At 45.5% G+C, this 24,137-nt stretch overlaps 1 protein-coding gene across 1 annotated transcript; it reads left to right on the top strand.

Annotated features, from left to right (window-relative positions):
- The first annotated feature begins 285 nt into the window (after positions 1-285).
- Positions 286-23,257, top strand: socs2 (suppressor of cytokine signaling 2). The gene is made up of 2 exons (XM_048554283.2): positions 286-596; positions 17,774-23,257. The coding sequence occupies exons 1-2, from the start codon at positions 512-514 to the stop codon at positions 18,232-18,234; spliced, it is 546 nt and encodes a 181-aa protein (XP_048410240.2). The 5' UTR covers positions 286-511; the 3' UTR covers positions 18,235-23,257.
- Positions 23,258-24,137: the final 880 nt, after the last annotated feature.

Here is a 24,137-nt window from a genome sequence, read left to right as displayed (position 1 = left end):
CTCGCACTTATTCCCGCGTTCACACACTCATTACTGACTCACACCTAAACTCACTCTCACACTCATTCTCACTGTATTTCTCACACCCGATCCCCCTCTGACTCTCACACACCGACACTGGCTGCCACTCGTCCCCTCTACCTGGGCTGTTCCCCTGGAGGATTGACTGACACGTGGAGGTTCGCTTCTTCGTCCTGTGACTGGAAACGGAAGGTTTGGACAAAGTCAAACTTGTGACGGAACGCCCCCGCCCACCCGGTCCTCCTCCTGCTGCCCCCACCCTGCGGAGGGCAGCATCAACACAAGCCCTGAGTGTGACCAGGACGCTGGAGGTATTCTGTTAGGCTCCCTCACTCTCTCTGTGTCTCCCCCTCCCCAGAGGCGTGTTGTAAACATTGAGCGGCGCTGGCCCCCACCCGCGAATGATGTAGGGGAGATGAATGTGGCTGGGTGACCGAGGGCTGCTGATCTCTTGGATGACCTACCGTAGGGACCAGACGATGTGGCTTCGATGCAGGGAGCCAGGGCAGAGTCGAGGACTGGGCGAGTCGGGGAAGATCCCATTTCAGCCGCGCTGGCCGACCTGCGGAGTACAGGTAAGCAGCGGTTCGCCCACTGTGTGTCATGCTGTTGTCCAAAATTCCCGTCCCTCTCAGCCATTTTAACACGGAACCCCCGCCTTTATCCAAATAACAGGAACAGCCTCAAGTTATTTTCACTTTTCATGTTCAAAGCAAAAACAAACAAACAACCGAGTCTTATTGCCTTTTGGATGAACTCGTTAATGATCTGTCAGAGTGCCTACCTGCGACGCTGCCCTGCTTTGGCACTGTCTTACACAACAATTTTTGTTGTTATTGTTGAAAAACTGTCTACATGTTCAGCATCCGTTGTGCTAGAAACTGCAAAATGAATTTCCTACATTTTACTCGGAGGAAGGCGCGTCAAATAGTAACTGTTTTGAAAATATTTTACTAATTCAAGAGAAGCTCTGGAACGAAGTTGTGTTTGTTAAATTAATACTTTGGGTGCAACCTTAAACGAGACACTAACATGTTAGATAGGAGGAGGTCCGAGTAGCTGAGGGTGTTCAGAATTTTAAACCAACCACCTCTCCTTCAATATAAATGTAAATTTTACTTAAAATATGCAGGTGATAAAGTTTAAATCTTCTCCGAACCTGTGAGCGGTGTGTTTGTGGAGAGAGTTAGCAATGGAAAATTCAATCATGTTACATAATTTTTTTAAAATGTTCCTGAAAACAGCTGCAAGTAGAACTTCTTTCTAAGAAGGTTGGGGAATGGGGAGGAGGAAGGAAACAAAATGTGACTGTACTGATATGTAACTCGGGGAGTTTATGATTGCATCTCATGGGGGAAGAACAGGCAAGATAGGATATTTCGTACTCCCCATCTGTGAAGGAAGTCAAATTCCAATAACTTCATATAATTATCAGGCAGCCTTTTGGATGTGTCTGTTTTATTTTCCCAAGTTTTTTTGAGTGTATTTCTTCAGAAGATTTCCTGAAGTGGCAGAGGCTTTGTTAGAGAACTACAGCACATTCAGCCGGGCAAGAGATGTGCCTGGTCTTGTGGCTGCGAAGTAACCAGCTGGATTCCGGGGAGAAGTGACAAAATTGTATGAGATGAAGTGGGTGAAACTTGCAAGAGCCTGTTAAAAAGTTGGCATTGTATCTGGAACCAGGTTGTTTGATATGCAATTCAATGCTCATACCTGATTCCTCATCTAGAGCTATCTGCAGCCTCTGACATGGTTAATTTAACCAGAACCAGTCTTCTCCAGTTTTGGGAGGGGGTGGGGGGAATTGCTTATACCAGGTTCCATTCCATTTCAGTGCAGTCAGGGAATTCACTGCAATGACTTCACATTCCTGTACCTTTGCCTCTGGGATCAGGGATCTAATTAGGGAGAGGCCATGCTCTAGTTGTATTATCATCAAATTATTAATCCTGATACCTCGGTAACGTTCTGGGGACCTGGATTCAAATCCCATCATGGCAGATGGTAGAATCTGAATTCAGTAATAAGCTGGAAATAAGAGTCTAATAATGACTGTAAGCCATTGTCGATTGTTGGAAAAACCCATCTGGTTCACTAAAGTCCTTTGGGAAAGGAAATCTGCCATCGGTTCTGAGAGTCCGGACCCACAGCAATGGGGCAGACTTCTAACGCTCTCTGGGTATTTAGGGATGGACAATAAATGCTGGTCCAACAGTGATACCCACACCCCGTGAATGAACACAGAAAAGATCTCATCTATACGCTCGTCAGTGTTCGACTCTCTCTGGACTACACTGGAAACTCAGCCTAGATTTAGTGCTGAAGTATTTGGAGTGGGACTTGAACCTGCAACCCTCTGGTTCAGATGTGAGTGTGCCACCATTGAACCACAGCAGATATCTCTCCCAGAAGCTGAGAAGCATCTAAGACGAGTTGATGGGTGACTTGGAAAAGAACTGGGATGCTGCCACTTCAGGAATGAATCCCCAAAATCTTGCCTCAAAAGAAATCAAGCTTCGTGAAAATATCCATTCCTGAAAACCATCTGCACTAGAAGGAAGTCTGGAAAAAATTGGGATTGCAAAACTTTAATGATGTAACAGTAATTAGTAGCAAAACGTAAGCAAGGAGAGGGTGACTATACCAAGCTTCTCCATTTGACATCACTATAATGTCAATGTCTTCAAAGATCTTGAGCCTTTTTCATTGTCTTCTTAAAGTGATGTTAGGGAGGTTGGTAAGGCTGCTTACAACCTGATATCACTGATTGGAACTTGTGTATTACAGACTCTGAGAAAGGGTAAATTTGGAAGTCTAGGTCTGCAACAGGTCACATTTCATTATTGAATTTTGGTGTTTTTTTAACCCAATCACCTACTGCTGTTTATAGAGGACTGTGGATAGATAATTGAGCTTCCCAGCAATGTCTCCGCTTACAGTACATCACATCTGTATGCTCAGCAGTATCTACTGTTTTATGAACAGTATAGAGCAATGTACACATAGTACAGCACAGCCTGGGATCTACCACAGAGGAAGGAGCAAAAGAAATCACTAGGAGTCACAATCTTTGCCAGACTGGCCTCCTACGGAGCAGGAAGCAGTTGCCCTGACAACCAGATGGGGTGTGTCCTGCCTGCACACCTGAATGTTTCACTTATCTCATCCCTGACTGACACATGGTCAATACATCCAGGCTCATTCACCCATCCTTTCCCTAACTCAGTCAGTGATATAGGGAAGTAGAGTATTCCCACTTTTTCCTATCATTTAGTAGATGTGGGTGTCCCTGGCTGGGTCTGCATTTATTGCCAGCCCCTAGTTGCCCTTGAGAAGATGGTGATGAGCTGCCACCTTGAACTGCTGTGGGTTGACCCACAATGCCCTTAGGGAGGGAGTTCCAGGATTTTGACTCAGCGACAGTGACGGAACGGCGATATATTTCGAAATTAGGATGGCGAGTGGCATGGAGGGGAACTTGAAAGTGGTGGGTTTCCCATATACCTGCTGCCCTTGTCCTTCTAGATGCAAGTGGTCATGGGTTGGGAAGGTGCTGTCTGAGAATCTTTGGTGAATTTCTGCAGTGCATCTAGTAGATAGTGCACACTGCTGCTACTGAGCGTCGGTGATGGAGGGAGCAGATGTTTGTGGTTTTGGGGGCCAATCAAGCGGCTGCTTTGTCCTGGATGGTGTCAATCTTCTTGAGTGTTATTGGGGCTGCACCCATCCAGGCAAGTGGGGAGTTTTACATCACACTCCTGACTGGTGCCTTGTAGGTGGTGGACAGACTGTGGGGAAGTCAGGTGGTGAGTTACTCGCCACAGCATTCCCAGCCTCTGACCTGCTCTTGTAGCCAAGGTAGTAGGAACTGCCGATGCTGGAGAATCTGAGATTTTCTGAAGAAGGGTCTTGACCCGAAACGTCAGCTACCCTGCTCCTCAGATGCTGCTTGGCCAGATGTGTTCACCCTGCTCTTGTAGCCACTGTGATTATGTGGTGAATCCAGTTGAGTTTCCAGTCAGTGATAATGCCAGGATGTTGACAGTGAGGGATTCAGTGATGGTGGCACCATTGAATGTCAAGGGGGGCAGTGGTTAGACTGTCTCTTATTGGTGATGGTCATAGCCTGGCATTTGTGTGGCACAAATGTTACTTGCTAATTGTCAGCCCAAGACTGGATATTGTCCAGATCTTGCTACATTTGAACACGGACTGCTTCAGTATCTGAGGAGACACGAATGGTGCTGAACATTGTGCAATCATTGGTGAACATCCCCACTTCTGACCTTATGATGGAGGGAAGGTCATTGATGAAGCAGCTGCAGATGGTTGAGCTGAGGACACTACCCTGAGGGACTCCTGCAGAGATGCCCTGGAGCTGAGATTACTGACCTGAAACAACCACGACCATCTTCCTATGTGCCAGGTATGACTCCACCACTGGAGAGTTTGCCCCCGATACCTACTGATTCCGGTTTCGCCAGGGTTCCTTGATGCCACACTCAGTCTAATGTCGCCTTGATATCAAGGGCTGTCACTCTCATCTCAACTGTGGAATTCAGCTCTTTTGTCCATGTTTGAACCAAGGCTGTAATGAGATTAGGAGCTGAGTGGCCCTGGCGGAACCCAAACTGGGCGTCACTGAGCAGGTTATTGCTGAGCGGGTGCTGCTTGATAGCACTGTTACTGACACCTTCCATCACTTTACTGATGATCGAGAGGAGACTGACGGGGTGGTAATTGGTCAGGTTGGATTTGTCCTGCTTTTTATGTACAGGATATGCTTGGGCAATTTTCCACATTGTTGGGTAGATGCCAGTGTTGTAACTGCACTGGAACAGCTTGTCAAGGGGAGCGGTAAGTTCTGGAGCACAAGTCTTCAGTATTATTGCCAGAATATTTTCAGGTCCCGTAGCATTTGCAGAATCCAGTGTCCCCAACTGTCTCCTTGATATCACATGGAGTGAATTGGCTGAAGACTAGCATCTGTGATGCTGGGGATCACTGGAGGAGGCTGAAATCTTTGGAGGGAGAAGGGCTAAGTGCAGTCAGGTGAAACTAGTTTAGTTTGGGATTATGGTCAGAATGGTCCGAAGGGTCTGTTTTTGTGCTGTATGACTCTATGTTGGTCACACAAACATAGACAGAGAACAAGAGTAGGCCAGTTTGAGCCTGCTCTGCAATTCAGTAAGACCATGACTGATCAGGTTTTAACCTCAACTCTACATTCCTGCACATCCCTGATCATTTTTCATCCCCTAGGCAATGAACTTATCCAAATGTCTTTTAAGTGCTGTAACTGTACCTGCATCCACCATTTCCTCAAGAGTCTACCCCTGCCACATTATGGTAGACAGAGCCTTCAGCTGTATCTGCCCTGTCAGCTGCACATCTGCCTCACCCCTTCATTACCTACCCAAAACAACTGGAAGGTTCCCCTCAGCCTTACTTCCCAACACACTAGCCGTCCACTATTTTTGATGGCCAATACCAAACACATCTTGCCCTCCCCTCCATTCATCAACTTCAGTCTGTTCCCTCTGTCTTACCTGCTCCACTCCACTGTCACTCCTGAATGGAGTAGGGATTAGGCTCCAGGTCTAGCTTCGTAACAGGAGAGAACATATCCTGCAAAGGAAAAGAGTTCAGGTCCACAACAGAGGAAGGAGACGTTGGGTCTAAGAGTGAGGGAAGGTTTGGATCCAGGGCTGAGAGGGGTGTGTCGGTTTGCAGGGTTCATAGAATCCCTACAGTGTGGAAACAGGCCAATCGGCCCATCAGGTCCACACCAAACCTCTGAAAAAAACATCCCACCCAGACTCGACTCTCTATAATTCCATAGTTAATCCACCTAGCCCACACTTCCCTACAATGGGCAATTTAGCATGGCAAATCACCTAACTTGGGAATTGGGAGGAAACCCATGCAAGTACAGGGGGAACATACAAACTCCCCACAGACAGTTGCCTGAGGGTGGAATTGAACCTGGGTTTCTGGTGCTGTGAGGCTGCAGTGCTAATCACTCAGCCACTGTGTCACCCTGTCATCATGTCCTGGGGCAGAGGTCTCTACATAAGTGCAGCAACAACGATGCAAAAGAGAAAGAAGTTTTCATTTCATTCTTGGACTTAAAAGACATGGAAGTTGAGAGTTAAAAGCTAACGTAAACAACTGTTTGGCACAAGCACACCATAAAATGCCACATTATTGTGGCCAGCAACTCCCTTTTCCTTCTTGACACAAGCTAAGATAATTGTGAAAGCAAATGCCTCATTAATTTGAGATGAACTTTAATGTCTGAAAATGTCCATACATTTTTGTTTCTTCCTTAGGGATTTTAAAACAACCAATTGTTCAGCAGTATTGGAAATATTTTGACAAAGGTTACATGTTGCCAATGTTCTGTGAATGTTCAGACTTCTATTCATTGGCCTGCTTCATTTACATGCACTCTGTCTGAGTCCCTGCCTGCATCTCCTTATTGGTCACAAGGTCACTACGGGTGTGAATAATATTTCTGTTCTGTTCCCTTGAGCTGTACACAATAAAGTCATTGAGTGTTTACTGAACTGTGTCTCCACATGAAAGGCTGGGGTGGTGACAGATGTGAGGACCAGCCTTTGAAAGGTCCTGCACTCTTACATTTCAGTCCCATGTGTGCGTCACTAATGCTATACGTTGAAGCAAATCATACCAAAGGATGGAGAATAAAATCTCTCAGCCCAGAAAGAAGCTGCTTGGCCCATTCTGCCCGTGCTGACTCTTTGGAAAAGTTATCCGATCAGACCCCATACCTAATCCGGAATGACAAAGTGTGGAACTGGATGAACACACCCTCTCTGATGAAGGGTCTAGGCCTGAAACGTCAGCTTTTGTGCTCCTGAGATGCTGCTGGGCCTGCTGTGTTCATCCAGGCTCACATTTCGTTATCTTGGCCTAATCCGGAGCTTGCTGCAGTCCCAGCTGTGGCCACCACTCTCGGTGGTGCTGTGGTATAGATGAACTGTCATCCCTCTGATTGGATGGCAGTTCTTTTGGAGGCGGAGCACCCTGCATCAAAGGGGAGGAAACCACAACATTGGGCAACTAATTGCCTGACGTCCCCTGGTGGCTTCCAGCTGGCAGGGTTAGACTCCACCCCTGACCTTCCAGTTGGGAGGGATAGGCTCTCCCTCTCTGACCTTCCAGTGCTGGCAGGGATAGGCTCTCCCTCTCTGACAATCTCCTCCTCCAGTCACTGCTTGGCATTGACTGGAGCCTCTGAACGTGGCACCACGGTCTCGGTTATGCTGCCACTATCACAACTGCCATGTCTGAACTGCAGCCACGGGTCTGGGGACATGAGAGTTCTGTACCAAGGCCCATCATGGGCCTCCTGCAGTGCCACAATGATGCCACCCGAAGGTTGCAGGAACAGCAACTCATATTCCGCCTGGGAACCCTGCAGCCATATGGTATCAATGTGGACTTCACCAGTTTCAAAATCTCCCCTTCCCCTACTGCATCCCTAAACCAGCCCAGTTCGTCCCCTCCCCCCACTGCATCACACAACCAGCCCAGCTCTCTTCCCCCCCCCCCCCCCCCCCCGCATCCCAAAACCAGTCCAACCTGTCTCTGCCTCCCTAACCGGTTCTTCCTCTCACCCATCCCTTCCTCCCACCCCAAGCCACACCTCCATTTCCTACCTACTAACCTCATCCCACCTCCTTGACCTGTCCGTCTTCCCTGGACTGACCTATCCCCTCCCTACCTCCCCACCTATACTCTCTCCACCTATCTTCTTTTCTCTCCATCTTCGGTCCGCCTCCCCCTCTCTCCCTATTTATTTCAGTTCCCTCTCCCCATCCCCCTCTCTGATGAAGGGTCTAGACCCGAAACGTCAGCTTTTGTGCTCCTGAGATGCTGCTTGGCCTGCTGTGTTCATCCAGCCTCACATTTTATTATCTTGGAATTCTCCAGCATCTGCAGTTCCCATTATCTCAGAGTTCTGTACCAGTTTGGCATTGAGTTCGGAGTCTGTCCTTTCCAACAGGATTTAGCAGCCAGATCCCACTGTGTACCCACCTGGGCTGATGCCTCATCTACCACTGCAGGACAAGCAGGAACCTGGCAGGAAGACATCAGGAAGTGCAGATGCTGGAGGTCAGAGCCAACACCGTGCGGAGCTGGAGGAACCGCAGCAGCTCAGGCAGCAACGGAGGAACAGGAAAGTTGACATTTCGGGTCGGGTCCCTTCTTCAGAACCTGTTCAGAATGTGATGGCAGGGTTGGTGTAGAACTCTGAAGAAGGGTCCTGGTCTGAATGAAGGGTCTAGGCCCGAAACATCAGCTTTTGTGCTCTTGAGATGCTGCTTGTCCTGCTGTGTTCATCCAGCCTCACATTTTATTATCTTGGAATTCTCCAGCATCTGCAGTTCCCATTATCTCTCTCTCCTGGTCTGAAACGTCAGCTTTCCTGCTCCCCTGATGCTGCTTGGCCTGCTGTGTTCATCCAGCTCCACACTGTTGACAGGAACCTGGCAATGTTTGTACACTTGCAGTGCAGGCTCAGCTTGCTATTGTCCTGTCTAAAATACCCACGTTCAGATGGTGCCTGGCAAGGTGCTGCAGCAGCAGGTAGCTTGCAATGTTGAGGTGCTGCCCTGCTGGAGTATATCAAATCCTCTCTCTCTCCGGAGGACAGCCAGCAGCCTCCCTTTTGCTGCCACTCTGCCTGTACCCTCACCAGCTGGCCAGGCTACGTTGCCACCAGCAGTGCCAAGTCAGGAGCAGTCCTTCAGGGTCAGGCGGTGCGAGGGTATTGTACAGTCTCCCCTGATGAACTCAGTGGGGTCACTTGCAGGGACGGAATGGAACCCAGGAAGGGGGATATACAAGGTGTACTAGCTGACCTTGGTTTGGAATACCGCATGATTGATTGATGAAGCTGGGCAGCGTTATTAGTTTTCTGGTGGTTTGTATCTCAGCCTCATGGATAAGTGGATCAATTAGCTCTTTACTTCCTTTATCCCATCTTCCTCAGCATGTCTGGTGATCAGGGCTGTCCCCACATGATGGCAAGGGTGGTGTAGGGTGCAACAAACAGGCAGTGAACCATTAAACTGCTCTGAAGGGTTTGGAAGGCTGCAGAGTGCACCAGGCTGTAAGAGTCAAAAACAGAAGTTGCTGGAAATGCTCAGCAGGTCTGGCAGCATCTGTGAAGGGAAATCAGAGTTAACGTTTCAGGTCTGGTGATCCTTCCTCAGAACTCAGTCTGTAAAAGTGTTGGTCAAACAACCCGATGGTCTGCTTGACATGTGAAGGCACGGTTTTCCCTAAATACCTCCTGTCCATGTGTTTGGGGCTTGTGCAATGGAGACACCAGCCAAATGGTCAGTGCGTCATCTTTGTCATCCAATAGCTTTTGCTTTGCTCTGGTGGTCAGGTGGGCCATGGTATAAAGGCATCTCAACAGCCCCTGGGAGACAGGTAGTGGGCTGCTCAATGGGCTGCATATGGTCACACACCAGTGGGACATTGAGGGGATTCATCTGTTATGGTTGTGATACGTTTAAATGAAGGGTCCTCAAAGGAGCAAGTGAATCATTAATAATACTCTGCATCATGGGAACCACACTGTCCTGGTGAGGCTATGCAAACGCTCCACCTGCTTCTGCCTGATTTGCCGGCTTCTCTCTGTTCCACTCTCTGCTTCTGTCTGTTTCTCTCTGCAGAGAACCCATGTCTTTGTATATAATGCGTTAGTGATATTGGAACATGTTCAAGGCTACAGGTACCTTTACAGCCACCGACAGTCTCAGATCTGCTCACAGCAGGTGGCAGATTTCCGTACACATCTGGGAAATATCCAATGGACCCTTCATTGCTGAGAGTGATCCCGGAGAATTGCACTTTGAACCATTTGGATAGATATGGCCTCCTGCTAAGAGTCTATCTCCTCCTCCTCCCTCTTCGAGCAGCATACCCTCCTCTGCACCATCTCTGTGAATTCTCTGCCTCTGAGCCTTCAGACCGTGGGGAAGGTAACAACAGGTCTGAACCAACCACCAAAATCTCTAACTTACTCATCAAATGCCCATAAATATCAAACAACAACTAATGCTAAAGTAGTTAATGCCCCCTTGATAGGACAATGTAGTGGGAACATTGCCTGCAGCTGATGTATGTTGAACTGCGTCTGAGGGTGTCAGTGAAAAAGTTAAGGTCAAAAATGTCAGTAATTTTCTCAAATTAGAAGCAATGAGTGAGCAAGTCTGCATATTTTGGCATCACTTTTCCCAAAGCCCATGTTAATAGTGTCTAGTGTAGCTGGTATGTAAGAGCTCTCTGAACAACACAGACAACATTCTGGACCCAAAACAGGACCCAGATGGTTGAATATATGGTTGGTAAGCAACTTAGTATTATACCCAATCTTTTGCCAGTGTTAAATAATGGAAATTGTAAAATATTGAGCTATACATTGTGGGCTGAAGGGCCTGTTCTGTGCTGTACTGTTCTATATACCTGTCTGTAACAAAAACTGTAATTTAGTTTCAATCCCTTCACACAGCGAATGCCCATCTACTTCATGACATTCAAGTGCTGGTTTGAATGTTACCAAATGTGTCGGGTCAAAGATTGAACCTTGTCACTTTTTTAAAAACACTGTTGAAATGTGAACCAATCATGAGACTATCCTGCAAGCCGTGCTTATACCCATTAGCTTTGTGATCAGCCACTATTCAGCGGGTAGCTCTCTTGCCTCTGAGTCACCAAATTCTGGATTCAATCGCAGGGCACTAGGGTCAGAAAACAACACTGCAAGCTGCTGGGCAGTATGACTCAATGTCACTCAGTGAGTGAGAAGGAAATTTAGATGGTGTGTGTAATGGGATCCACACCATGAGCATCAGTTTTCTGTTTGCATCTACTCTTTATGTTACCTCTGTGATGCCTTTTCTTGAGTCCCCTGCTAAAAGCATCTATGAACCTCAGCGCTGTGACGTCCACCACGGGTAAGGAAAGGTCAAGAACCCACTGCAGCCAGACCAGACATCAAAACCCGTGGCATTAGCACCAGCCATGCAGCCAACCAGCCCAGGTTGCTGTGGTAACACACACTTCTACAAGTAGATTGAAGCCTGGGGCTGTAGATAATGGCGGTAGGGATTCTCTCCTGCTCTTACAGCTGCCGCTGGCAAATTTGGAAGGATTTACAAGTTGATTCTCAACCTGCATCATCAAGGCACCTTCCTTGACCACCAAGATTTGAAGTGGAGCCTGAACCCTGAAGCCTTGTGGCAGAGCACACCACTTTTTTTCAGATGTTGCCGTGAGATATTGGCATTTCTGGCCAGAACAGCATTTATTGCCCATCCCTAGTTGTCAAGTGGGTAGTTAAGAGTCAACCACATTGCTGTAGTTGTCTGGAGTCTTATGTAGGCCAGAAAAGGTAAAGATGACATATTTTCTTTCCTAAAGGATATTAGTGAACCAGATGTTTTTTCTTCCTGATAATCAAACATGGATTCATGGTTATCATGGACCCTTATTCTTTGTTGAATTCCACCACAGCAGGTGAACCCAGGTCCCCGGAACATTAGCAAAGTCTCTGGATTAATAGTCCAGTGATAATACCACTTGGCCATTGCCTCCCCTACAGCACAAGACCAACCCCCCAGTATTAAAGCATATGAGATAGGGCCACAATTTCTTTGTGGAAGAGTAATAGGTGTCTGAGGAACCAGGAAAACAGTCAATACCTTCATGGAATGAAGAGAAGGAAAATTTCTGCCAAGAGAGGAAAAGAAAAGGGTAGTTGCACACTGATTTCATCTCAGAAATTTGGAATCTCTGTGACTTTTAACAGATAAACTGATTAGTGCTACTTCCTTAGATTCACACTATATTCTCCTGGTGAAATCTGCCCACCATGAGGTCTGGGAACTTGGTTACAAAGAACAAAGAAAATTACAGCACAGGAACAGGTCCTTCAGCCCTCCAAGCCTGTGCTGATCAAGATCCTCTGTCTAACCTGTCATCTATTTTCTAACGGACCGTGTCCATTTGCTCCCTGCCCATCCACGTACCTGTCCAAATATATCTTAAAAGACGCGATCGTGTCTGTGTCTACCACCTCCGCTGGCAACGCATTCCAGGCACCCACCACCCTCTGCATAAAGAACTTTCCACACATATCTCCCCTAAACTTTTCCTCCTCTCACTTTGAACTCATGACCCCTAGTAACTGAGTCCCCACTCTGGGGGGGGGAAAAAAGCTTCTTGCTATCCACCCTGTCTAAACCCCTCATGATTTTGTAGACCTCAATCAGGTCCCCCCTCAGTCTCCGTCTTTTGTGATGTAAATAATCCTAATCTATTCAACCTCTCTTCATAGCTAGCACCTTCCGTTCCACGCAACATCGTGGTGAACCTCCTCTGCACCTTCGCCAAAGCATCCACATCCTTTTGGTAATGTGGCGACCAGAACTGTACGCAGTACTCCAAATGTGGCTGAACCAAAGTCTGATACAACTGTAACATGACCTGCCAACTCTTGTACTCAGTACCCTGTCCGATGAATGAAAACCTGCTGTATGCCTTCATGATCACTCTATCGACCTGATAGGTTAGATGCTGTATTGTAGAAGTCTCTTATTCCAGACTGTCCATACTTTGAGTCATCTGCATTTCTGTCTCTGCCTTATCTAAGAGTGCCTATTGTCAGATTCCCAGCAGAAGACTCTCCTGTTTACATTCCCATATGCAGAATACTGATTATTGCTAGAGAAGAGTAGAATATCCTTTGTTGTCACTTGTACTCCACTACAGAAGTACAGGTGTACAGTGAAACGATTTTACAATGGCTGCCTTTAATGTCACCCTCTTAGGTGCAAGTACTTAGGTAAAAATCTTGGATACAAAAGAGAAATAAAAGGAAAAATAGTAGCATTACTTACAGTGTCTACAAAATAGGTTAGAAATAAGATAGTTATAACATAATTATAGGATTGACGATACAGTCTGGCTAATAATTTCAAATAACAGCAGCTCAGCGCATGGTCTGACCGCCCATGCCAGACTCCAGTCCGACAACTGCCTCACTCCGCTCCAAGCCTCCAGTCTGCACCGCACCGGCACTCAGCTACACTAAGTACAGTCCTTCAATTTCTCAGACTAGATGACATGTGACTGCCGGTGTCAGCATTCCATCATTTTGTGCCTGTTCGCCATTATTATCCAGATTCTCGTGACAATGTAATTGGGAGTCAAAAAGAAAAACTTTTGTAGTAATTTCAAAGAGTTATTATGAATCAAAATTTGGCCTATCCTCAAAGTATAGAAAACCTTACAGGATGCTCCTGAAGTACTGTTCCTCTATCAGAAAGTGGAGTTGACATTTAGCTGAGCTTCTCACTCGAGTTATGCAGCACTGGTACAACCAGCCCATGCCAATCATAATCCCAAACCACACTAGTCCCACCTGCCTGTGCTTGGCCCATATCCCTCCAAACATTTCCTATTCATATACTTATTCAAACACCTTTTTAAGTGTTGTAACTATACGTGCGCCTACCACTTCCTTTGGAAGTTCATTCCAGTTCAGTCTCTGTAAAACAAATTTCTCCCATGCCTTTATTTAAACCTTTCACTTCTTACCTCGAAAATATGCCCCTTTGGCTTGAAATCCCCCACACTCGGGGTGGGGGGGGGGACACCCATCACCCTCCTTATCTACACCCCTCATGATTTTATGAACCTCTATAAGGTCATCCCTCAACCTCCTTCGCTCCAGTGAAAAAAGTTCCAGCCCATTCAGTTTCTCATGATAACTCAGACTCTGCAATCTGGCAACATCCTGGTAAATCTTTTCTGAATCCTCTCCCGCTTAATAATATCCTTCCTATAATAAGGTGACCAGAACTGGACACAGTACTCCAGAAGGGGCCTCACCAATGCCCTGTACAACTTCAACATGATGTCCCAATTCCTGTGCTCAGAGCCGTGTGTAATGAAGGCAAGCATGCTAAACACCTTCTTAATCCCCCTGTCTACATGTGATGCATATGTCAAAGAATTATGTACCTGAACCCCTACAACACCACAACACTACCCAAGTCCCTATTTTTAATTGTGTAAGTCCTGTCCTTATTTATTTTACCATAATGCAATACCTCGCATTTGTCCAAATTAACCTCCATCTGCCACTCCTCAGCCCATTGACCCAATTGATCAAGATCTTAACATTTTAAGCAGGAAACATATCAAAGCAATTTTATAATCAAAGGGTCCAACGATGAGAATCACTGGGACAAAGAGTTGGCTATTGATCACCTTGAACATAGGATTGACAGCATGGCACATAAAACAAAGTGGAAACTTGAAACTCACCTGAGACTGGTCCTTGAACCTCATCCCAATAATTTGCTGAGCTTGTCCATTGCCATCAATACCTTCTTAGGTCAGTCCTAGGATTGGAAAGGAATGATCAGACCCAGGTTGGCAGTGTCTTTTATGATACAAAAAAAAGCATGTCGAAACTAGTCACTGTTTAGGCAGCAGCGATCACTGAGAAACCCATATGCTTGGAAACCGGCTTCAGTCATTGACAACTGGTAAATAAGCTCCAATTCTCCATGAACCTTCATAAATGTATCAATGCCTAATTGCACCATCAAGGTGGCTAGTTTACCTGACTTTACTATCAAGGACAAAAGAAGCTTGCTCCAGGTTTCATCAATGAACTAAACAACACATTTAATATAAATAAACTTATCTTTTAACAAGTGCCAAATGCAAGCTTAAGCTGCATCCTTTTTAAACCCAAACATGCATACACACTCATAAATGGACAGACTGAACAGACAGTTCTGTAAAAATATCATAGATAGAAAATGGCGGCAAAAAGGAACAACTTCTTCTGGATCAAGAATCCAACACAAAGGTGGAAATGAGGTGACTTTCTCACAATTTCTTTTTGGCAATGTATCTGGCACATTCACTGCAACACAGCAATGTCCAGGTTTGCATTTTTCCTAGTGTATATCCAAAAAAAATACACAGACATTAAGTGGCTCAAATTTTTGAAATGCATTTATATAGCCATTGTGTCAAAGTTTTTACAGCATGGAAAAAGGCCCTTTGGCCCACCATGCCATGAAATGAGTGACTTGCTAGGCCATTTCAGAGGACAGCTGAGATTCAACCACATTGCTGTGGGTCTGGAGTCTCATGTTAGCCAGACCAGGTTAGGATGGCAGATTTCCTTCCCTGAATGACATCTGTGAACCTGCTGGGTTTTTCCAACAATCAACAATAGTATCCTGGTCATCAGTAGATTTTTAATTCTACATTATTAGTGAATTCACATTTCACCATCTGCTGTAGTGGGATTTGAACCTGGATCCCCAAAACATTATTTGAATTTCTGGATTAATAGTCTACCAAACGTAGGCTCGTTTACTAGTTGTCAATGACTGGAGCAGATCACAAGCCTCTGAGTTTCTCTTTAATCACTGCCTACACAGTGACTGCTTTCAAAGTGATTTTTTTTGTATCAATGGATCAATGTTCATCAAACATCCATCTATTCTAATCCCATTTTCCAGCTCCTGGCCCATAACCTTGTACACTATGTTGTTTCAAGCATTCACTTAAATAGTTCCCAAATGTCTTGAGAGTTTCTACCTTTACCACCCTTTTAGACAGTGAGTTCCGGATACCAATAACTCTCTTGGTATTTTTTTTCCTTGAATCACTTTAAATCTCCTGCTCCCTACCTTAAAACTGTGCAACCTGGTTATTGACCCCCTCGCTAATGGGACAAGCTTCTCCTTAGCTACCTAATGCCCCTCACAACTTTGTAAACCTCAGTCTGTTCCCTCCTCAGCCTTCTCTGCTCTGAGAAAAACGACGCCAGCCCATTTAGCCTCTCCAGCCCAGGCCATATGCTGGTGAACCTGCTCTGCACCCTCACTAGTAGAATCACAACCTTTCTATAGAGTGGTGGACAGAACTACACACAGTACTTCAGCTGGGGCCTGACTAACGTAATAAACAGCTCCATCATAACCTTCATGTTCTCACATTCAATGCCTTGACGAACGAAGGCAAGTATCCCATTTGCCGCCTTAACCACCCTATCCACTTGTCGTGCTGCCTTCTGTAGTGTGCCACAGGGTTTGCTGCTGGCATCTTTGTTACTTCTTATTCACATAAACGTTCTGGATGTGACTGTACAAGGCATGATTAGTAAGTTTGTGGACGATACAAAATTGGGAGGCATCATTGATAGCGAAGAAGGTTATCAAAAATTACAGAGGGATCTTGATTGGATGGGGAAGTGGGCTAAGGATTGGCAAATGCAATTCAACACAGATAAGTGTCAGGTTGCACTTTGGAAAGTCAAACCAATGTCGGATTGATACAGTAAATGGTAAGGACCTGAGCAGTGTTGTGGAACAGAGGGAGCTAGGAGTTACGGGTACGTAGTTCATTGAAAGCAGCATCACAGATGGATAGGGTGGTGAAGAAGGCACTAAGCATGCTGGCCGTCATCAAGCAAGGCATTGAGTATAGGAGTTGGGACTTTATGTTACAGTTGTATAAGTCGTTGGTGAGGCCGCACTTGGAGTATTGTGTACAGTTTTGGTGACCCAGCTATAGGAAAGACAAAGTTAAACAGGAAAATGTGCAAAGAAGATTTACGAGGATGTTGCCAGGACTAGTAGGCATGAGATATAGGGAGAGGTTGGCCAGGATAGGGCTTTATTCCTTGGAACGTAGGAGAATGAGGGGTGACCTTATTGAGGTGTGTAAAATCATAAGGAGCATAGATTGGATGAAAGCATATAGCCTTTTTCCCCAGGGATGAGGAATTGAAAACTAAAGGACATAGGTTTAAGGTGAGAAGGCTTAGATATAAGAAGGACCTGAGGGGCAACTTTTTCATGCAGAAAGTGGTGTGTATATGGAATGGACTACCAGAGAGATTGGTTGAGGCGGGTACAATAGCAACACTTAAAAAACATTAGCTTAGGTACATGGATGGGAAGGGTTTAGATGAATATGGACCAAATACGGCAATTGGAACTAGCTAAATGGGCACCATGGTCAGTGTGGACCAGTTTCTATGCTGTATTACTCAATGGGCAAGCGCATCAAGATCCCTTTGACCCTTTGTACTTTCTTGAATCTTACCACTCAGTGTGTACTCCCTTCCCTTGTTGGCCCTACCAAAATGGATCAGCCCTCACTTTGCAAGGTTAAATTCCACTTGCCATTGTTCAGTCCATCTCACCGCTTATACTGCCCTGCAGTCTCTCATTCTTGCTGTTTACCACACCACCAATTTTTATGTAACTTACAGATTACACCTCCTACAGCACTTTCCACAACCATCAGTCTTTCAAAGCATTTGCTCAGTTTGTCACTGCTTTAGTGTGGGAAGCACAGCAAGCAATCTGTGCTCAGTAAGCCCTCTCAAACAGTAATGTGACAAAGAGTAAATACTCTGTTTTCTTTTAAACCAAGTTATCTTCCCTACCGTCTGAGATCACCTCAGTTGAAAGTCTCATCCAAAAGGTGGCACCTTTGATAGTGCGATATCCTGTCAGCTCTGCAGTAGGATATCAGCCTAGAACTTTGTCATCCAGCCTTGGAGTGAGGCTTGAACCATATCCAAGTCAGCATTCTGCCAACTGAACTATTATTGACACAACGCTGGTGTTACAGCATACTAATTTACGACTCATCTCTTGTTTTTTTACAGGATGGTACTGGGGAGCTCTTCAAGCAAACAAAGCCAACGAGATGTTAAAAGAAGCTTCTGAAGGTACTTTCTTGGTGCGAGACAGTTCACACCAGGACTATTTTCTCACCATCTCTGTGAAAACTGTCCTGGGACCAACCAACCTGCGAATTGAATATCGAGATGGCAAGTTCAGGCTCGACTCGGTGATCCTCATGAGATCTAAGCTTCAGCAGTTTGACAGTGTGGTGCATCTGGTGGAATATTATGTGGGCTTATGTCGGACACTGCAGAACAGCCACTGTCTGGCTCCTCAAAACAGAGGCATCCAGCTCTGGTTAACCAAACCTTTCTACACTGAGACCCCATCGTTGCAACACTTCTGCCGTATCACCATCCATAAAGCAACCAGAGAGATCGAAGAACTGCCTTTGCCAACTAAACTGAAGGAATACTTGTCGGAATATAAGTATCAAGTTTAAAACACGGTTAAAGAGGAAGGAAAGCTGAAGGAGGGCCTTTGTTCAAAGCATCTTCTGCAGCCAGGAAACCAGTCCCAACTTTGTTTTGAAACAAAAACAAAATCAGAAATTGCTGGAAAGTCCCAGCATCTGTGGAGAAAATTCAGAGTTGGCGTTGTGGGTCCAGTGACCCTTCTTCATAACTGCTTTGTTTTTGCCTGTCTCTCTTGGACGTTATTGTCTATTTTTCCTGCCTCTGACACTCTGTTTTCAGCCTCCGCTGCTGATTACTGGGAGGGTTTGTGTCAGTCTTGCAGCACGGAAATTCAATTAATTATTAAGTATATTATTTCAACCAGTTTACAGTCACCCTGAAGAGAATCGGGTACTCTGCAGTGCTTCCCCGGGAACTGTCTTACCTGTCCGTTCTCATGGTTTAAACGCGTTATAATAATTAAATAACCCCACTATTACATTTTTTTAACCTTGGTTATAATTGCATATCTAAGTGACCAAAACTGCACACAGTACTCTAGTTGAAACCTAACTAACCTCATAACAACTCCATCATAATCTTAGATAACAAGGTGTAGAGCTGGATGAGCACAGCAGGCCAAGCAGCATCATAGGAGCAGGAAAGCTGACGGTGAAGAAGGGTCTAGACCCAAAACTGCTCCTCTGATGCTGCTTGGCCTGCTGTGTTCATCCAGTTCTACACCTTGTTATCTCAGATTCTGCAGCATCTGCAGTTCCTACTATCTCCATCGTAATCTTTTTGTTTTATATTCAATGCCTTGACTAGAAAAGATAATTATCCCAGGTGTCTTTTTAAACACCTTATCTGCCTGTCCCACTGCCTTCAATGATCTATGGACAAGTACATCAAGGTCTCTCTGATCCTCTCTCAGTTCCTGTTATTTGACTTGTATCCTTTGCCTTGTTAGTCCTTCCAAAATGCAGTGCTGTTCAGGAATAAATTCCATTTGCCATTGTACAGCCCAAGTGACCCAGCCTGTCTATATTGTCCTGTAGCCTAAGGTTTTCCACCTTGCTATCTAGCACACTACAGATTTTTGTGTAACTTACTGATCACGCCTCCTACGGCACTTTCCACAATCAGCAGGCATTCAAAGCACTTTACAGTGAATGAAATACTTGCTAAGTTTGTCACTATTTTAGTGTGAGAAGCACAGCGTGGAATTTGCACTCAGCAAGCCCTTCCACGTAACAGCAATGTGATGAAGAGCAAATACTCAGCCAAAGGTGCTCTCTTTTGGAAGACACTTTCAGCTGAGGTGCATTCTATCCTTGTGTTAACCTTTGCTTTTAAATTGCTGATATCAGTCTTTTTGTAATTTCGTTGTGAGCTGGGGTTGAGCAAGCTGTGAGTGACTTCCCTTCTCCCTCACTATTTGGACATGTGTATATGAGGAGCGTATAAGGTGTATTATAAAGATGATTCACATATTAGAAATATCAGCATAAAACAGAAGCCAAACATCAGTAGCACAGTGATAATGACACTGGATTTGTAATCCAGGACTCTAGCTTGATGTTTAGATGGCTCCCGTGGTAGTGGCCCTATCTCTGAGCTAGGAGGCTTGAGTTCAGGTTCCACCTGCACCAGAGGTGCGCAATAAGATCTCTGAACGGTTTGATTCGAAAATAGCTACATGGAGAGACTATTGTTGAAAATGTCTTCTAGACATACACTAATGGAACCATTCTTAAGGGGAATATTCAACCTGTTGGACCATGAACTCTGCTTCCAAATTACAGACCTCCTGCATTGCTCCCTCCTCTCTTGGACATTACCCCACCTATCTGGGTCGTCCCATCACCTGACCCTTCTCCTTTCTCCTAACATTTCGTGCTGTCTATCCTATTCATCCTTCTACTCTGTTCTCGACCTTTTGTCTACCCCCCCTCAAAAAAAAACTACTCTCTAGCTCTCTCCGCTTTCAATCTACTGCCTTATTTCCAATCCCATTTCTCTCTAGTGTGACTTTGTCATGCGTATCCACCCCAAGAGCCATTTTCTGTCTGACACTGTTCTTTCAGCAGCCACAGTAGTGGTGAGAGATTGGGGAGTGAAATGACTTTAGCAGACAATTCCACAGACTGGGGAGGAATCACACTCTTGCTGAAGACATGCCACCACTTTCATAGTTAGTTTGAATGTTTGTGTGTGTTCAGCAGGTTCCTCCTCATAGCCCAGGCACCTGTGGAAGGGGTAACTGTGTCCCTAAAAGGAGATGATAGGAGTGGCCACCTGGTCCCCAGATCAAGGGCTCGCTGTAATCTGAATAAAAGAGATCAAGTCTAAATATTCTTTTAATGGGGTTGTTAATGAGGCACTGTCATTGATCATTTGCTGAATAATTCAGTGGGTAAGCCCCCACGCTGCCCCTTATTTGTGACTCCCCCCATTACCCCATTTATAAACCCCCACACATTGCACTTTACTTGTGACTCCTCAACATTGCCCCCTATTGTGACCCCCCCACCCCGCACTTTCGCAGTAATCCATTTCAGAGTGTCAGGGTAATGGTGAAAAGAATTCAGGGGTGCATTTACATAGTATCACTTACAAACCCAGGATATCTCAAAGCAACGAGATAACAAAGTGTGAGGCTGGATGGACACAACAGGCCCAGCAGCATCTCGGGAGCACAGAAGCTGACGTTTCGGGCCTAGACCCTTCATCTCAAAGCATCTTATTTCAGTGAAGTGTGTTCCGGTAAGTAGTCGCTGCGGCCCTGCTGGCCCAGTGATAACAACGTAGCAATATGGCACCAACAAGTGTGAGCTAAATGGCCAGATCGTCTATTTTTCTGGTGACCCGTGGTTGCGGAATATGTTTTGGCTTGAACATGAAGGAAAAGTTCCCCTACTTCTCTTCCAAATAATGTTGTGGGATTTTTTTTAAAAAAGTCCGTCTTGAAGGGTAGCCAGGTCCTTGGTTTAATATCTCACCACAAAAGATTTTTTAACAGGACATAGTTGTGCCTCATCAGCTCTGATGACTGCCTCTGATTGCCCTTGAACTGAATGGCTTGCCTGGCCAATTCAGAAGGGAGTTAAGAGTCAACTGCATTGCTGTGGGTCTGGAGTTACATGTGGAAACATCAGAAAGATTTCCATCCAGAAAGGAATGAATAAACAAGACAGACTTTACACAAACAAATTTCTATAGTGTTTCTATAATGACTATTGAAATGATACAGCACAGAAGGGGGCCATTTGGCCCAACTTGAACAATAGTTCAGAATGGCGTTCAATTCCAGCTTTAACCTCCTCTCAAGTGATCCAGCTGAGTATTTAACTTTGGGACCTCTCTACAGCCATAATTATACGAGTCACCAGGACTTTGGTCCCAGCAAAGTGTAAGTAAAGGCCATCCTGACAATATGGAATCTCTATGGAGTGGAAGCAGGCCACTCAGCCCATCAGATTCACACAGATCCTCCCAAGAACATCCCACCCAAACCCACTCCCCAGCCTTATCCCTGTAACCCTGCATTCCCATGGCCAATCCATCCAGCCTGCACATCTTTGGACTGTGGGAAGAAACCGGAGGAAACCCACGCAGACACGGGGAGAACGTGCAAACTCCACAGACAGTCACTCGAATCCAACTTGGGGCCCCATGATCTGAGAAGCAGCAATGCCCAATACATCTTCCCGTTTCCCCAGTACCTCTGTCAGTGTTTCATAAATTAAAACCCATTTCTCTCTCACTAATCTTTCAGTCATGTGTTCACCTCTCTGATTTTATTTACCCCACACCAATTTGTCCATAGATTAAGTAGTAATTCAGAGATGATTTGCCTTTTGGCCATTACTCCCTCATAGAATTTCAGTAGAATTTTTTAGCCTGACCGATGGCGATGGTATCAATGCCAATAATGGCAACTGGATCTCACCCCTCGCACAATATGTTTGTCTCCAGGCACGAAATGTCCTTAAATCTCGCACTGAACACGCAAAAGAGCCTTCTGGATTCTCATTCCTGGCTGTAGAAGCAGCTTCTATCCCCGTGACAATGCTATACCTTTCCTCTACTGCATTCCTTTTCACTCCCCAGTGTGACTGACCTCCTGCACTATGGCACTGGTCACACAGTCCATTTGTTCCTCCTCCCGGCTCTTGTCCACACCAGCTGCAGGAATAGCTAACCTCAGCGCAATTGGAAAGGCTAATGTTCGGCTAGTACTACTCTCTGAAGCCCCATACCTGCCTGGCTCACACCTTTCTGTCCCTGAGTAAGGCCAAATCTGAAATACCTATCCTAACGGGTGTACCTACCTCCTGGAACAAAGTGACAAACAAGGTAACTTTCCCTTGTTGTATTGCAGTGTCTGAGTCTCAACTCAGGCTGAACTCTGAGTCGAAGGTCTTTACGCTGCAGACGTTTACTGTGGAAGTGGTTATTGTAGGTCATACTGGTGTCCACCAACACTACACACTACAGCCACAATACATCTTCTGCCCTGGCCATTTTTAATATAATTTGTTGATTAATCTGTTTGAAAATTTAGAAATGTTATGTGTTATGATCAGAACTACCTCCCCTCCCAAACTTATCAAGGAGATAGCCTAAATGCTAACTTTTATCTTATTTAAAGGTAATTGTAAGATGCTGTGTTCCAGTGTAATTTAATTGGTCCCAGAACTTGGCCTAAAGCACTTGGAGAACCTGGACACAGTCCTTTCTCCCAGGTGGGCATATGCCTTAGAAGGGAAAAATGTGTGTCCAGGCACTCCAAGTGATATTCTTGGGGTACAGAGTCGACAAGACCTGGTTACACCATTGAAAGATAAAGTAAAGGCAATCGAAGGTGCCCCAGCTCCCATGTATGTGCTGAAGCTCTCCTTGGGCTAGAGAATTATAATAGAAAGTTCATTCATAACCCAGTCTCCATCCTGGCACCTTTGCATCAACTCCTAAAAAAGGGTGAGCCTTGGAATTAATTCAGTGATAATGGGAACTGCAGATGGTGGAGAATCCAAGATAACAAAGTGTGGGGCTGGATGAACACAGCAGGCCAAGCAGCATCTCAGGAGCACAAAAGCTGATGTTTCGGGTCTAGGGTCTTGTCCTGAAACGTCAGCTTTTGTGCTCCTAAGATGCTGCTCGACCTGCTGTGTTCATCCAGCTTCACACTTTGTTAGCTCTGAGCCTTGCAATTGGTTTTGTAGCCAAGCTGTGGCTTTAAGGGAAATGAAGAAAGAGCTATTACCATTTAAAGTGTTAGCACACTATGATCCCAAGTAAGATCTGGTATTGACATGCAACGCCTCCTCGTATGGCATTGGGGTGGTAATAGCTCATAGGGGGAACAATGGAGAGGAATGCCAATAGCATATGCATCCAGGACTTTGGCTAATGCAAAGTGTAAATACGCCCAGATAGAGAAGGTTTGGCAGTCATATTTGGAATCAGGAAGTTCCACAAATCCCTGCAAGGTCTACTTAAAGAGGACAACGCAGTGCTGCGCGTAGCTTCAGGCTGTATTCAGTAGTGGGCTCCAATACCAAGTGTATATGATTACAAGATGGAACACTGCCTGGGAGGCCAAGTTACAAATGTGGATGCATTGAGCCACCTCCCACTGGCAGATACACCACTGGTTGTACTGCCACTGGAAGAGGCTGTAATGGTTTTAAATTTGCTGTACTCACTGACTTCACCAATTTGAAGACCCCTGTCAGGTCTAGACTAAGCTGTCTCTTTCTGCAGCCTGTTCAATCTTCCCTGGAGCAGATATTCTCTCGATCCCGGTAACCTGCTTGTAATTTATATCTCTCCTTTTCCCAGTGCTTCAATATTCTGTTTTTAATATGGACACCAACAATGTTCTAAAAGAGCTGGAATGCACTGTACAGGCTGAGGGTGGCACATGGCTCAATGGTTAGCACAG

This window comes from Stegostoma tigrinum, unplaced genomic scaffold (assembly GCF_030684315.1).
Source record: "Stegostoma tigrinum isolate sSteTig4 unplaced genomic scaffold, sSteTig4.hap1 scaffold_504, whole genome shotgun sequence".
Classification (NCBI taxonomy): domain Eukaryota; kingdom Metazoa; phylum Chordata; class Chondrichthyes; order Orectolobiformes; family Stegostomatidae; genus Stegostoma; species Stegostoma tigrinum.
Note: the sequence above shows the minus strand (reverse complement) of the source record. Positions and strands in the feature narration are given on the sequence as shown.